The sequence below is a fragment of the Microtus ochrogaster genome, chromosome 6 (assembly GCF_000317375.1).
Source record: "Microtus ochrogaster isolate Prairie Vole_2 chromosome 6, MicOch1.0, whole genome shotgun sequence".
Lineage (NCBI taxonomy): Eukaryota > Metazoa > Chordata > Mammalia > Rodentia > Cricetidae > Microtus > Microtus ochrogaster.
In genome coordinates, this window is record NC_022013.1 from 19,637,029 (window position 1) to 19,651,812 (window position 14,784).

Here is a 14,784-nt window from a genome sequence, read left to right on the forward strand (position 1 = left end):
TTGTGAACTGTGTGATGGGGCAGAACTTTAGCCTTGGCAAACTGAAGAATGTTTTCTAGCCTTATTGGTTCTTTAAGTGTTATTTTCAGTTTCATTTCTCTGTTAAACATTATTTGAATTCCATCCTATTAAGTCTTTCTGAGTGTCCTTTCCTATTTACTGAGGTAAATGACTGCTCAGTATCGGGTATTACTTAAGTTGTAGTACTCTTTAATAGTAATAAGTGTAGTTATTTGAAATTTTCGTATTCATTTCACATATCATATCTGGAATAGGACCTTTAGTCATTAACTGCCTACAAAACTGTTCTCTGATGTACCTAGAGTTTATTCCCTTACTGTCTTCCCAAGCAGTATGATAACTGAAAGTTGGCCCATCAGATAGCACTTTATCCCACAGACAGATGTACTTATTGGTTAGGAGATGAAGTCCTCAGTTGGTTCAGTGTTGATACTGTTGAGGCTTGCCATAGGGCAGGCTGCCTGGGTTCAGTTTCCATCTCTTCCCCCAACTTTGTTACTTTGTTAATTGTTGAACTCGTCTGTACCCTAGTTTCCTCATCTCCAAAATGAAGATATAAAGATATAAAGTATCCTATTCGAATGAATTTTGTTAGTGTTCTCTAAGTTACTACTGTAAAGCCCTTAATAGGGTGTTGAACATATGAGCTTTAATAAATGTTAGTTATCATGTCTGTTTTTCTAATTTGTGCTATTACTTCACAAAATCATAAAATTATAAGGAACATAGATTTATGTAAACTTAAAATTGTCCCTTTATGGCTGTGATTCTTTTTTTGAATTTAATTTTTAAATTATTTTTCACACAATATACTTCAGTAATACTTTCCACTTCCCCAGCTCCTTCTAGATCCTCCTCACCTCCTGCCTGACCAACTTAATGTTCTTTCTTTTTCAAAAATAAAATTTTAAGAAGCCAACAAAATAAACTTGAAAATTAAAACAAGCTTTAAAAAAAATTAAAAACCCAAAGCAAAAAGTGTTCAAAAAGTCTGTGTTTTGTTGGGTGTTAGCCTGCCCATGGTTGGTGCATGTCCAGTGATGTTCCATTGCAGAAAACTTGTTTCCCTTGCCCGGCCAGGTATCAGTTGCAAATATCTTCTTGGTTAGGGAGTAGGACTTAAAATGCTTTTGAGAGGAATTAATTCAATCTTCCAGAATTAAAGAATTTTTCTACAATTTAAGCTAAATTTCAGTTGTAAGGATAGAATATTTCACATATTTAAAATATTTCTATTTTTTCTATAATTTTCTAAATTTTCTATAATTTCTATAATTTTCTAAATTATTTCTATAATTTCTAATAACTATCAATTAGATTGATCAAGCCTAAACAAAAATTCACTTGACAAGGAAAATTAAAGTTTTGTCCTGTTTTGTTTTTAAGAACCGCTATAATCAAGAATTATTTGTTGAGATCAATGCCAGAGTAATTTTGATATTTTTTAATCTGTACAAGTTCCTTCTTGGTTTAAATAACTTTTGATTATTCAGTGTGCTAAAAAGCAAGCTTTACCATGAAAAATGAATTTCTTTGCTTGTTTCTATCTAGGGAAAAATGTAGCCTTTCAAAAAGCCTTCATTAATACTCTCTTCATGCGGTTTTACTCTAAGGCCTGAAAATTTACTTCTTTCTCGTGACTGCTAATTTTAATACATACATATGCATTGTGTGAATGCAAAGACTTCACATAAATAATAGCCTGCCCCCTTTTCACATTTGGTTTTGTTTCTGTGTCTGCCTGGTACATGGCCTTTGGTTTCTGTGCTTGCAATCAGTGCTTGTCTGAACACTGTACCTGTGTGTACACCGTCTTCAGTGTCATTTCGTTTGATTATGAACTTCTGAGTCTAGTTTGACAGTAATTTAAAAAATTTTTTCAAGTCAATTATGAATTTAAGGAATACTAGGTAGACAGATGGATTAGCATTGAAATATAGTTTACTCTTATTTAGGGTATAATTTTACTGTCAGTAATCCTTATTTGGAGGAAATAATCTACCAAAAATTATGTTAGATTCATGAGATGTCTTTTATATTAATGTTTTATAATTTACAGTTATGCCTGCTTCCTTCAAAATGAGTACATTAAAAATAAAACCGTAAGACATAAGGACACTTAAAAATCATTTTTTCTTTTAGAAAAGTGGTATTAGGGCTGTGGTGAAGGTATGACTCAGTTACTAAAGCTCTTGCCTAACATGCCTGGGTCTGGGGTTCTGTGTTCTTTCCCAGGACCACATGGAATTGGGGTGGTGGTGCAGAAGTCAGGCAAGGAGATCAAAAGCATTCTTCGGTGCATAGTGAGTTCAAGGCCAACCGGGACTATCTGAGAGCTTACCTTAAAAGTCAAACAACAGAATAAAATGATAGAAGTGAGAAATGGGTATGCTAGGAACATAATTTGACATATTTTCTGGAATTTAGCACAAATTTAGCTTTATTTTTAGGTAGCAGGACAAGGAGAACCCCAATGGGTTTATTTTGTTCCTGATATTAAACAAGAGACTGTGTCTTACCTTTTGAAGAGAAAAATGAATGACATTCTTTTCTAGGGGAAGCTTAGTGACTCTCATGTTAGTGACCTAGAGTGACAAGTTATAGAAAAGAACTTCACATAGCTAGTAAGTTAGTCATGAAGTAATTGAACTGTACCATTAGACATCAGTTAAGACAGGTAAGAATGAGTCATTCCTTTGTCTGGTTCTACTTTCGACTCAAAAACCCTGGACAAAAATCATTTCTTTTCTACAAGTCTCCGTTTCTTCATCTGCTAAACTTTGATAATGTTTGTATGTGCCTTACCAGACATAAAGATCAAAGGATACATACAGTCTGTAAAATGTCTATTAATTGATAACTCTTTAGTGAGAGATTAACTTGTCCTCTAAATCTCCTGCCCAGAGACTCAAGACAGCAGCATCCATCAAGTTAGGCCTTGCTCAAAGTTAAGCCTTCTTATGATAACGGACAGTTTGAATTCCTTGGCCTAGTTCTCCCTGCCTGAATATAGTAACATTAATGTCTTTTGTCATTTTTCTCCTGCCTAATTATGTAGGCATTTAATAAATTATCTCAGAATGCCAAAATCAGTTCTGGAATGAATGTGTTGATAAATGATAACAGATTATTGCAGAAATAAATATCTTCACATAACATCAGCTAAGCTTCTCATACTTTGTAAGAGGAGTATCAATGCATGCACCGTGGCAATTTTGATATGGAGTGTCCATAAGAACTCTGATCAGAGGAGAACTACTACTAGTGAACAGATTGATTAGGATTTAGTAATAATTTATGCTTACATTCCAAAGCTGGGGACAAGGGATTGATATTCTATACAAAAACAGAATGTATACTCTACTACCCTCTTGTTTACAGCGTTGGTATTGGTTACTAACAAAAAATATTTTAATGACTGTTAGAGAAACACAATTGTTCTGGTCATATTTACTCTAAAAATTATGTAAGCTTTTAGAAAATTAGAAAGCAAAAACACATTTAGAGGTAAACTACCAAATTTTAAATGATTTCTTTTTATAAAAATTATAATGGCTAAACTCATCTCTTGTATACATATATTTACCTTGTACAATATTTCTTGCTTGCAAATTAATAGTACACTTGTCCTTTGAGTTGATGAGAAACTCAGCGTTTTCAGATGAGCAAACTAGTTTATTCTGTAATTCATCCAAGGCTAATAGTGGGTGAGAGCTGGAATTTGAACCCAGAGCTGATTTCCAGGTCTAACGTTCTAAGATATTATGTTGAAGTAAATGTTTATTGCTCAGATAATAAGACTGTGTGAGAAGGTTGGGAGTTTATGTAGACTTCAATGTCCTCGCTGTAGAAAGTCAGAAGCAGTTGATGGCTACAAGCCATTAAAGTCTGCTTTTTAAAAGGCATATTTGTTCTTTGGTGATCATAATAAAATCATACCCAGTTGACTTTTAATAATTTTAGCTATTTATATTGTTAATACAATATGTGTCTCTTTTTTAGCTATTTTCTTTTTTTAAGAGCTGTAGTGACACAAGCCTTTAACCCAGCCCAAGGGAGGCAGAGGCATGTGGATCTCTATTGAGTTTGAAGCCAGTCTTCATAGTGAGTTAGCACCGGCCAGAACTACAGAGTAAGACCCTTGTTTCAATAAAATCAAAAAGAAAAAGTCAGGTTTTTTTTTTTTTTACGTTATATTTTAATTGAAGATGGGAATTGAATGTAGTCTTTGACCTAAAGGACAAACTTAGGTCAAATTCAGTTGGTGACAAGTCTCTTTGTGAACTGCTAGGCAATTTAAGCTCTCTTTCCTCCTAAGCCCTCTCTGCCTTGGTAAGCACTCCAGTAGCAGTATTTGCTTTGCTTCTAATTTTGGTTTGCTTTTGTGTTTTCTCTCTCTCTTTCTCTTTGTTCCTTTATTCTTCCCATGGCGCACTGTTTGCTTTCATGCACCACCTGTGAATACCCCCTGTGCTGACCAATCAGCTGTTGGTGAAGGGGGTGAATGAGACTCTGGTAGCTCAGAGGGTTGTTCCTGCTCTCATTACTCTCTCCAGTGACCCTGAAATGTAAGTGTTGGCCCTGCCTTCTATGTCCAGCATTCCTTTCTAAATGTGCCTGTCAAGAAATAACCATCATGCTGCTAACAGTCACTGCAGAATCTCTTGAAAATAGTTGTGGCAGTTCATACGCTTACTTGATTTGAAACTATCACATTGCTATTAGTACATTGTTGGGGTTGTTTTTTAAGTCAGCCTCAAAATAAGCCTAATTCGGAGGCCATATAAAGAGAAAAAAGTATTTGCATTAATAATCAAGGAACACTTTCAAAACCAAAACAAGCTGATGGACTATTTCTTCTAAGCCAAGAAAGGATGCTCTGCTAATTTCACTAACAGGTTGTTGCCAGTGAGTGTAGTGGCATGAACCAAAGGCTTAACATTTTAATGTCTCATGTGGATGACTAAAGCAAGAAAGACCAGGGAGTCTGCCTGCCCATCCTCAGTCACAGCTAACCCAGTTCTCATTCCAGTTTACCACACCATTTTTTATTGCATGTTGACTGGTTTACAGCTGACTCTTCGAGGCATGAGTGAAGCATTAGTTGACAAGCGGGTTGCTCCGGCCCTTGTTACCTTGTCCGCTGATCCTGAATTGTGAGTTCACAGACTGTGACCTTGAGTTATCCTGCCTGTCTCATTGAGCATTCTTCTTGGTCTGCTCTTTAAAAGTTTAACTGTCATTGCTAGACTAATGCGGGATTTCTACCTTGTGCTTATTTTGATACATATGTTAATGGTGATGCTGTGGTCTCTCAAGGAAGACTCAGTCTCCTTCCTTTTTGATTTCTAACAGCTCTGTTAGGATTGCTACGATCCCAGCGTTTGGCACTATTATGGAGACAGTTATTCAGAGAGAGGTAGGAAATGGACATTTGCTTATTACCTCTGTGCTGGTGATGATGACATATTTCTGATGGTATAACTGAAGGTGGGGCCAGAGAGCATTGGAATTTAATGGCATTTCTTAATTATTGATCAGAGAAAGATAAAATTTAAAAGCACCATAACCTAAACTAATTGTTTATTCTAAGAAACTGTTCCATTTCTGTATTAGTTTTTTCAATTAAAAAATTAACTATAGCCTAGCTGGATATAAGCCAATCTGTATACAATCTTTTTCTGTTTTGTTTTGTTTTTTAATGCAGTCTTACTGAATACCCTTGGCTGGTCTGGTACTACCTATATAGACCAAGCTGTCCTTGCACTCACAGAGATCTGCCTGCTTCTGCAGCCCAAGTGCTGGAATTAAAGGGGTACATCACCATGCCCAGCATACATTTTTGATTGCTAGTTTGAAGATGTATTTTGTCACAAAACATTGCGAAAACAAAGCTACAAATGAAGTAGAGAAGGCACCTGTAGCCTGACAACTTCCATTGATGCTACATTGTAAAATCCTCTAATAGGTTATGTAGCTCTTTGTAGCTTCTATCACCATAAACCCTGCCTTGCCTGCCTGAGGTTTTAACAAGCTTTTCGTCTGCAAAGATGATTTTGATTCTAAAACTGGTTTTATTTCAAGGTTTTTATGTTTTATGCCTAACTGTAACATTAAATATAGCACACTTCTCAAGATACTAAAAAGATATCTCAGTAGTTCAGAGTACTTGCTGTTCCTGCAAAGGGCCTGGGTTTGGTTCCAGCACCCACATGGAGACTCAACAACCATACATCACTCCAGTTTCAAGGAATAAGATGGCCTCTTCTGGCCTCTCCAGGCACCAGGTGCACTCATGGTGCACATACATATATATATATATACATGGAAAACACTCATACCCATAAAATAAAACTCCTTAAAAAAAAAAAAGCGTGTATCAAGATGAGTGTCAGGCCAGCAGTGGTGGCGCATGTCTTTAATCCCAGAACAGACAGAAGCAAGTGGATCTCTGTGATTCAAGGCCATCCTGATCTACAAGTTCCAGGACATCTAGGGCTATTACACAGAGAAACCCTATCTTGAAAACCTTAAAAAAAAAAAGATGAGCATTAGAATTTTTTTTGTCATACTAGACAGAAAAAAATCTTGTGGATTAGAAAATAAATCATGTATGCTCACCAAAATAAGAAATTCAATGGAACTTCATTGTCTAAAGATTCTTATAATAAAAATTAAATTTTAGTTATAGAAAGAATATTTTTCCCCTTTTTTCTTCTATATTTCAACTGACAAAGCAACAGAAAAAAGAACACGTATTTCTGCAACGCTTGCAGTCTTGGCAGAATTTCAACATGGCCTTAAGTCCTAAAATAAGATGTGTAGGAAATGTGACTAAAGGGTCAGTCACTGATGACTCACTGCTGCTAGGGGGAGGGCGATTGGTGCACACGCTGATGTGAGAATTGGAACTCAGATACAAACTCAGAATCTTACCAGCCCTTCCTTACATAGTTGGTTTGTTTTTTTCATTTGTTTTTCAATTTTTGTTTTTATTGTTAATCTAAATTGAGAATTACTTACTGCACAAACAGAATTACTGCACTATCATAGCTTTGCAGCATAAATCCACTGTGAAAGGTGATTTTCAATCTGCTTATTGTTCACCATAACAGCACTACTCCATTCTTAATCATCTATATCTGATTTTAAGTTGCTAGAAAGAGTGAAGATGCAGTTGGCTTCTTTTCTGGAAGATCCTCAGTACCAAGACCAGCATTCTTTGCATACAGAGATTATCAGAACATTTGGCAGAGTCGGGCCTAATGCAGAACCGCGGTTCCGAGATGAGTGTAAGTCCCCTTCATACCTGTTCCTGCATTGTGCCATCAAGGGGCTTGTCTGCGCACCAGAACCTTGCTGCTCTTCATTTCCCACTTCATAGAAACTCTTCTTCAGTTGATCCCAACACCAGCTGTAAATAAAACAGGAAGAGTAGCTCCCCACCTGTAGTTACTTAAGAGACTTTCTTTCTTTCTTTTCTTTTCTTTTCTTTTCTTTTCTTTTCTTTTCTTTCTTTCTTTCTGAAACAGGGTTTCTCTGTAGTAGCCCTGGCTGTCCTGAAACTCACTTTGTAGACCAGCCTGGCCTTGAACTCACAGAAATCTACCCACCTCTGCCTCCTGAGTGCTAGGATTAAAGGCGTGCACCATTGCTTCCTGGTTTAAGAGACTTTCTTAATCAAAGCTTTAGGGATGTGTTTGTGCTTCAAGTCACATTCTTACAGGAAGTTCACAGTCCTTCTGGCCATCAGCCTCATGCACAGCTCTGTTTTCAGCGTCAGTGTTTGGATCTGCATAGTGCTCTGCTAGCTCCTTTCTCTAGTTCCGACATTCTCCTCCTTACTCTGGCCCTCAGCATTTATTACATTTTTTTGGGTGACATCGTCATTATTCCAAAGCATATTTGTGATCATTGTGATACTTTATTGTGCTTTTAGTGTCAGCAGTTTTACATGCTTCCTAGAGGGTCATAGGGTTAGCTACTTAAGTCAGTTTGGTTTCTACTAAAAAATTGTATTCTTTAATAGGCTCTCTATTATATAGCCAGACTGATTTAAAAAAAAAAAAAAACAGTTTTACAATCAGAATATCAGCAAAAAAAAAAAAAAATAGTAAGTCATTATTTGGAGTGCAATGTCCGAAAGGCTTGTTGAGGGCCATAGCGCTATCCCAACTGTCAGGATAGTCTCTTCTCCTGTGGTGAGTATACCCAGCCACCAGAAATCACAGATAGTCCTAATGTTACAACACCACATTTGCATGTGCTTTAGTCAGAGCTCTGAATGTGTGGCCTGACATCACTGACATGGTAGTTTCTTTGAGGGATGTGGTAAGTAAGATGGGTCTTTGGCCTATGCTATCTGTGTTCAGTCCCAAGCAGAGCATTATGTAGCCTGTTTGAATGCACTCACGGGGGAGATGTGGACGGGGAGACTGTCTGGATTGCCATGAGCATAAAGTAGAGCCAATTGTTTACATGGGTCCATGGAGACGTTGTCCTTAGTTATTCTAGACCAAGGGTTATTTCTCAGAGCAAACATTATCTGTATATCAATGTCTCTTTAGAGTTTTTAAGAACTTTAAGAAGGAGACCTCCTATGTGAGTGTTATTCACGTAAACAATGCCTACCTATTAAGTGTGTAAGAACTGTATGATAGGAAAGAGCAGGATTTGGTTTGCTTACAGTAGTCCCGGAAGGTGTGCTCAGGAAGGCTTTAGTTGACTCTAGATCCAGTTAACTATTGTCTCTGATATCTGATTGTCTCCTGAAAATATTTTTAGGGGAAAAAAATTTTGGATCTCCCCACTTTGAACTACTTTCTTGTTCAAAAGGCTTTACCTTGAAAAATTTAATGTCAAATCTGTAAATAGGACTTACAGCGAAATTAAGCCCATATCAGAAAGAATGCAATATTCTTAACTATCCATCTTTATAGGTAGTTCTCTTTGGGTATTTAGAGAAAAAGTAGAAAAATTGGAATAATTAGAATAATTATTTATCACTCTGTTCCTTAACTAATATTAGTTCTTTCAATAGCCCTTATTATTTCCCAATTTTTCATTAGATCTTTTAGTCTTGTATCTGTTTTAAAACTTGTTTGGGTGTGTGGGTGGGTGGCACCTGAATGTGTACCTGCACTGCATGGGAGCCTGGTACCCGAGGAAGCCAGAAAGGGACATTAGACCCCAGAAACTGAATTTAAGGATGATTGTGTGGATTCTGGGAACCAAAGCCCCGTCCTCTGCAAGATAAGCAGTAGCAAGTGCTCTTGACCACAGAACCATCACTACAGCTACAGTCCCTTACTCCTATCTTAAACATTGGTTATTTTTCTAGGACACTCTTTAGTTCTTTATATCTAGCTACTTGTAGAGTATTTGCCTGCATATGTGTGTACAAGTGTGTAGCACACACGGCCTAGACATCTTGTTAGATCTGTGTGTGTACAAGTGTGCAGTGCACACGCAGCCTAGACATCTTGTTAGATCTGTGTGTGTGTACAAGTGTGCAGTGCACACGCAGCCTAGACATCTTGTTAGATCTGTGTGTGTACAAGTGTGCAGTGCACACACAGCCTAGACATCTTGTTAGATCTGCGTGTGTGTACAAGTGTGCAGTGCACACGCAGCCTAGACATCTTGTTAGATCTGATGTGTGTACAAGTGTGCAATGCACACGCAGCCTAGACATCTTAGATCTGTGTGTCTATAAGTGTGCAGTGCACACGGCTAGACATCTTGTTACATCTGTGTGTGTACAAGTGTGCAGTGCACACGCAGCCTAGACATCTTGTTAGATCTGGATGAAAGTGGAACAGTGATTGACTGTGGGCCACCAAGTGGGTGTTGGGAGTGGAACCTGATCCTCTGAGAGCAACAAATGTTCTTAACTCTCTCCAGCCTGTAGAGCCCTTCTTAATGATATTGTTATTCTTTTGATTTGAGTTTTTTTGTTTTGTTTTTGTTATTTGTTGCCTTGTTTTTATTTCCCTCTTTTTAAGTGGGACTTCCTATAGCCTACTTTAAATCTCCCTCCTTTTACCTATATAGTTCTGAGATTATAGATGTGAGCCGACTTACCAAGTCTATGTTACTCATTTTAACAAAGACCCCTCAAAATGGACATTGTTGGTTGTTTTGTTGGGGGTTTTGTCATTATTTAGTGAGAAGCATGAAAACTGTGCTCACAGTCTTTGTGTGTGTAGGAAACAGTTCTTTCAGAAGACATGCTTTTACGTCAGACTCAGTGTAAACGAGGAAGAGGTCACTACAGTTGCTAGAGGGGTGTGTTCTCTAACCAGATAAACAATCACTGGTTCTGAATCCATTCCTGCAGAAAGCTGGCTTACTGGCAAGTCTCTGCCTAGTAAGAGAAAATCATGGGCATCCAAGATGATTGCTGTTATCACTTGTTTGTTGTTTCCTAAGCTGTGGCTTTACTTTACAGAAGTGTCACTCCGTTCTATCCCTGCAGTGACTGGAAATTCAGAGTGCTTTGTAACAGTGGGTTAAACTTTGAGAAAGTGAAGATACTTGTTATATTGTGAGGAAATAAAATAATTTATTATTGAGAAGGGAAAAGGCATGTACCTCTTATGTAATAGCAGTGGTAATTAAGGAAACATGTCTAGGACCACAGCATAGTGCATATAAGCTGTATCTTGATTCATTTGTTTATTGTTTTTCCATGGGGAGATTGGGAGGTGAGATGACATCATTTGTACATAGTCCTCAGAACTAGACAGTGGTGGTAGTGTTATATTCTCTCTCAAGTCACAAATCACTTATTTGAAAAAGCATACAGTCTTGCCTAATAAGAAAGAACAAGCAAAGGATGGTGGTAAATGTTTGAAAGCATCCAGTATTAAAATGAAATTTTATAAATCATAATAATAATTATGCATATTATAAATATGTAAAATATGAGGTTTGTGTACACATGATTGGAATAAAATGTAACAACTTCTTTTTTTTTTCAGTTGTTATACCACATCTACATAAATTAGCCTTGGTGAACAACTTACAAATTGTAGATTCGAAAAGACTGGACATCGCGATCCATCTTTTTGAAGCCTACAGTGCACTGTCCTGTTGCTGTATCCTTGCTGTGTTGAACTGTAGCTGTGTATAACCCACCGTATAGTAAAGAACATAAGAACAGAGTGGACCTGTTTTACTCTAGCCATCCCATTATCTTTACAGGTAGTTTTTAATCCTCTGTGTTGATACTTCACTGTATAGTGAGCAAGAATGCAGGACTGAATGAAGTTAGGCTTTCATGTTCTGGTATACAGTGGAACACTATGAAATGTCACTCTGGAGAAGTCCAGGGCCAACACGGTCGTCATCTCTAGTAACAGCTGGGAGAGAAACATCCTCAAGGCCCATATCAACCCACTAGATTATAAATGATTAAACTCAGACTTAAAGACTGCAGTGAGAACTTCTGCTTTCCATAGTTACAAGCAAAACTGAACTGGAGCGTAGAGCTTTGACTGTCCTGTTGAGTGTTCTCTCTATGCTATGTTTAGTAAAGTAAAAGTAGGAAGGAAGAGAAGCCTCTGGCTCTCAGTAAAAGACAGCAGAGTTCAAGAAAGGGAACTAAGAGGCTGGGAAGGGTGAAAGACTGAATTCTCAACAGAACCATGGAAATGCATGTTAGACAAATAAGGAGAGAATTGTCATCTTGGCCCACAAAAAAAAAGTAATTAGGCCTCCTAGTGATTCATAGGGGAAACGAGGTGACAGGAAGTGTTTCAGAGCACCATGGTTCTGTGTTGTATGCCAAGTCACAGTCCTCAGCAGAGGGGACAGCCATTTCAGTTAGGATAAATGTACTCTCGAGTGCCACAGACACTCATTAGTCCTGGAATTGGTCTTGTTAAATTGTTGTGTAACCGTGGAGGGTTGCTTTTGTTCAGAATAAATTAAGTTGTAAAAGCTGTCTATTGGGGAGCTGTAAGGCCCTCTGGAAATTAAAACTTAGAAAGTTGGGTGTACTGATGAGTTCATTTTATTTTGAATATTGATTACAAATGATCTATTTATGTGGATGGTTTAAGCCATGCTTTTTATAACAGGCTAGATAGTCAGCAGGGATCTAATATTTTAGTTTGATAACTTAAGTGTCCATTTCCTGTATAAGCTTTGTTCCACTAAAAGCAGAAGTCACTATCCCTCCTGATTCATCTTGTTGGATTTTCAACCTCGAGAAGATAGAGGACGCAAATGAGGAACTGCTGTTGTGAGTTTGCAAGGAGAATCTTGTTAGGAAGAAGTGACAGGCCCCTGGCCGGAGAACCGTGATGGCCTGAGAGTTAGAGACTCAGCCCTGAGAGTATTTGTTAGAAGTTAAGCAAACTCACGTGTAACCTAGATTAGCTAATGGAGTTTATAATGGAATATGCCTGAAGGAAAAGGGGAAAATCCAAGCACAACTTTAGCTCCATAAAACAGAATTTCTAAAGAAAAAAGCAGTGATTTTTGAACATAGACATTTACACAGAGCAATTATCAAGTGTTGTCAGTATGCACAAACTATTGCCGGAGGAACGAAGTCAAAAGGCCTTTACCAGGACAAGAAGGGGAAGAGTCATCTAAGGGTAATGCCTGATCAACTACTCTGTTCTCTATGACTGGCACCTTACTTGAATCAAGAGTGTGCTCACTAATAAGGTCCCATTGCCCAGAACTGACATAGCAAAGTTACATGTAATGCTAGGCCTAACAACAAATCAGAATGTTATGACAGGCTTGAAGGACATTAAAAACCCTTCAGGCTAGAGAGTAGTGCGTATAGGTGAGGAGAAAATTTGACAGGGTGTGTGGCAAGAAGAGATGAATGAATGCATGTGGGTGCACTGGAGGCCAGAGGTTAATGTTGGGTGACATTTACACTGAGGAATTTTAAAGGGAGTTATGTAGAAAGAAGGTCACAGACTGTATTTAAATGGACAGCGACAGGTTTTGTTTAGAAGGAAACTTTATCATAGATCTATGTAAAAAGCAGGAGTATCATAGGAAACTCTGAATGTCGTCTCTTGGCAGTCAGATACTTGACCATTTGCTGAGGTAGAAGTGGTTTTAGAGTCAGATAGGATTGAGTGGTATGTGTATGTTCAGTCCTTGAAAGGTTGTTTCGTTTTCATGAGGAAAAGGCTGGCCCCATTGTGAGTAGAAAGAATAACTTCCCTATTTTCTGTAAGTCCAGCCGTCCTGAGCCTCTGTGCCCATGTTTCCTTATAGCACTCTGCTATCCAAAGGTCACCACAGTTACATCCTGGAGGTGCTTTCCCAGTGTCTAGAATACAAGACTGCATCATGATTAGGCTGCAGCACAGACCCTTGTGGAAGTCCGAGGACAACTGTCCGGAGTTGCCCTCTCCCACCTTCACGCCGTTGCCAGAGACGGAACTCGGATCGCCTCCAGTTTGTGAACAGGTGCTTTTACTCACTGAGCCATCTCGCAGGCCCCATGCGCATTTTTAATACCTATTAAATTTATAACCTATGCATTATAGGAGCTTTGTTTATGAACATTGTAACCATTTTCAAGGAAATGGTAATATAATTCCTTTTTTTCCTAATGAAGCTCATGGTAATTTTTTTAATTAAGCCAGTTTAATAAAAGAACTCATTTACTTCATTTTTCTCTGGGACATGGTGCAGTATTAAACCAGAGCTAGAATAAGAATATTCCAGAATTAATGTGAATTTATAAGATGAATTTATTTTCTTGAGAAATGCACCTGGTTTTCAATTCTTTTGAATGTGGAGATAATCAACTAAAACTCAAAGATGACCAGGACCTAAAGTAAACTGAATGTGCTGTGTGGTTCATTCTGGACCAACAGAAAGTCATCTTAGCTGGGCAGTGGTGGCACACACCTTTTATCCCAGGAGAGGCAGAGGCAAGCAGATCTCTGTGAGTTCAAGGCCAGCCTGATCTGCAAAGTGAGTTCCAGGACTGCCAGGGCTACACAGGAAACCCTGTCTTGAAAATCCCACGTCACTGGAGAGACGACTTAGTTTAGAGCACGGACGACTCTGAAGACTGTTCGTGTTCAAGTCCCAGCACCCAGGTGATGGCTCAAGTTCCAGGATCTAATGTCCCTTTCTGCCTTCCTCAGACACCAGGCACACAAGTAGTCCACACTCATACATGCAGGCAGAAATCCACACACAAAATGAAATTATTTTAATTAAAAAAGAAAGCAAGCAGGATAAATGTGTATGCCTTAGACAAGTTACTCAACCTAAAGTGTCCAGGTGTGTTGTCCCTGGCTGTGCTGCCGTTTGCATGAGGTCTGCTGTTACAGGTGCTGTCGTCCTCAGGCCAAGCACATCCACAGTGCACAGTGGGTCTCTGAAGAAGCTCCTCAGCATTTCTGATAATGAATGTACATCTTCTTCTAAATGTTTGCATTTAGGAAATATTTTACAACCATTAAAAGTAATAATGTTATGAGCAACTTGCCTTTATCGGTTTTTTACATAACTTTCAGCTTAGCTGTCATGAAAATATTTTTATGTGTGCAAGTGCAAGTGCGTGTGTGGTGTGAAGGCCAGAGGTCAACCTCAGGCGTTGTTCCTCAGGAACCCTCCACCTTACCTTTGAAGACCGTGTATCTCTACCTCACTGGGGCTAGGATCATAGGCACAGAATTGTGGGATTTCAGGTACATTATTGTGGGATTACAGGCACACCATTGTGGGATTACAGGCACACCAATGTAGGACTGTAGGCACACCAATGTGGGA

General features: G+C 38.3%; 1 protein-coding gene across 4 annotated transcripts in view; it reads left to right on the plus strand.

Moving 5' to 3' along the window:
• The window catches only part of Relch (RAB11 binding and LisH domain, coiled-coil and HEAT repeat containing), an 84,057-nt gene that overhangs the window by 63,697 nt on the left and 5,576 nt on the right, over window positions 1-14,784 (plus strand). For 3 of the 4 annotated variants that reach the window (XM_005348287.3, XM_005348288.3, XM_005348290.3), the window contains 4 exons: window positions 4,507-4,589; window positions 5,377-5,440; window positions 7,175-7,313; window positions 11,004-11,120. In XM_005348287.3, coding sequence (XP_005348344.1) covers window positions 4,507-4,589; window positions 5,377-5,440; window positions 7,175-7,313; window positions 11,004-11,120 — 403 coding nt within the window. Of the gene's footprint in view, window positions 1-4,506; window positions 4,590-5,094; window positions 5,178-5,376; window positions 5,441-7,174; window positions 7,314-11,003; window positions 11,121-14,784 lie in introns of all 4 variants that reach the window. The other variant, XM_026779687.1, reaches the window with a different exon arrangement.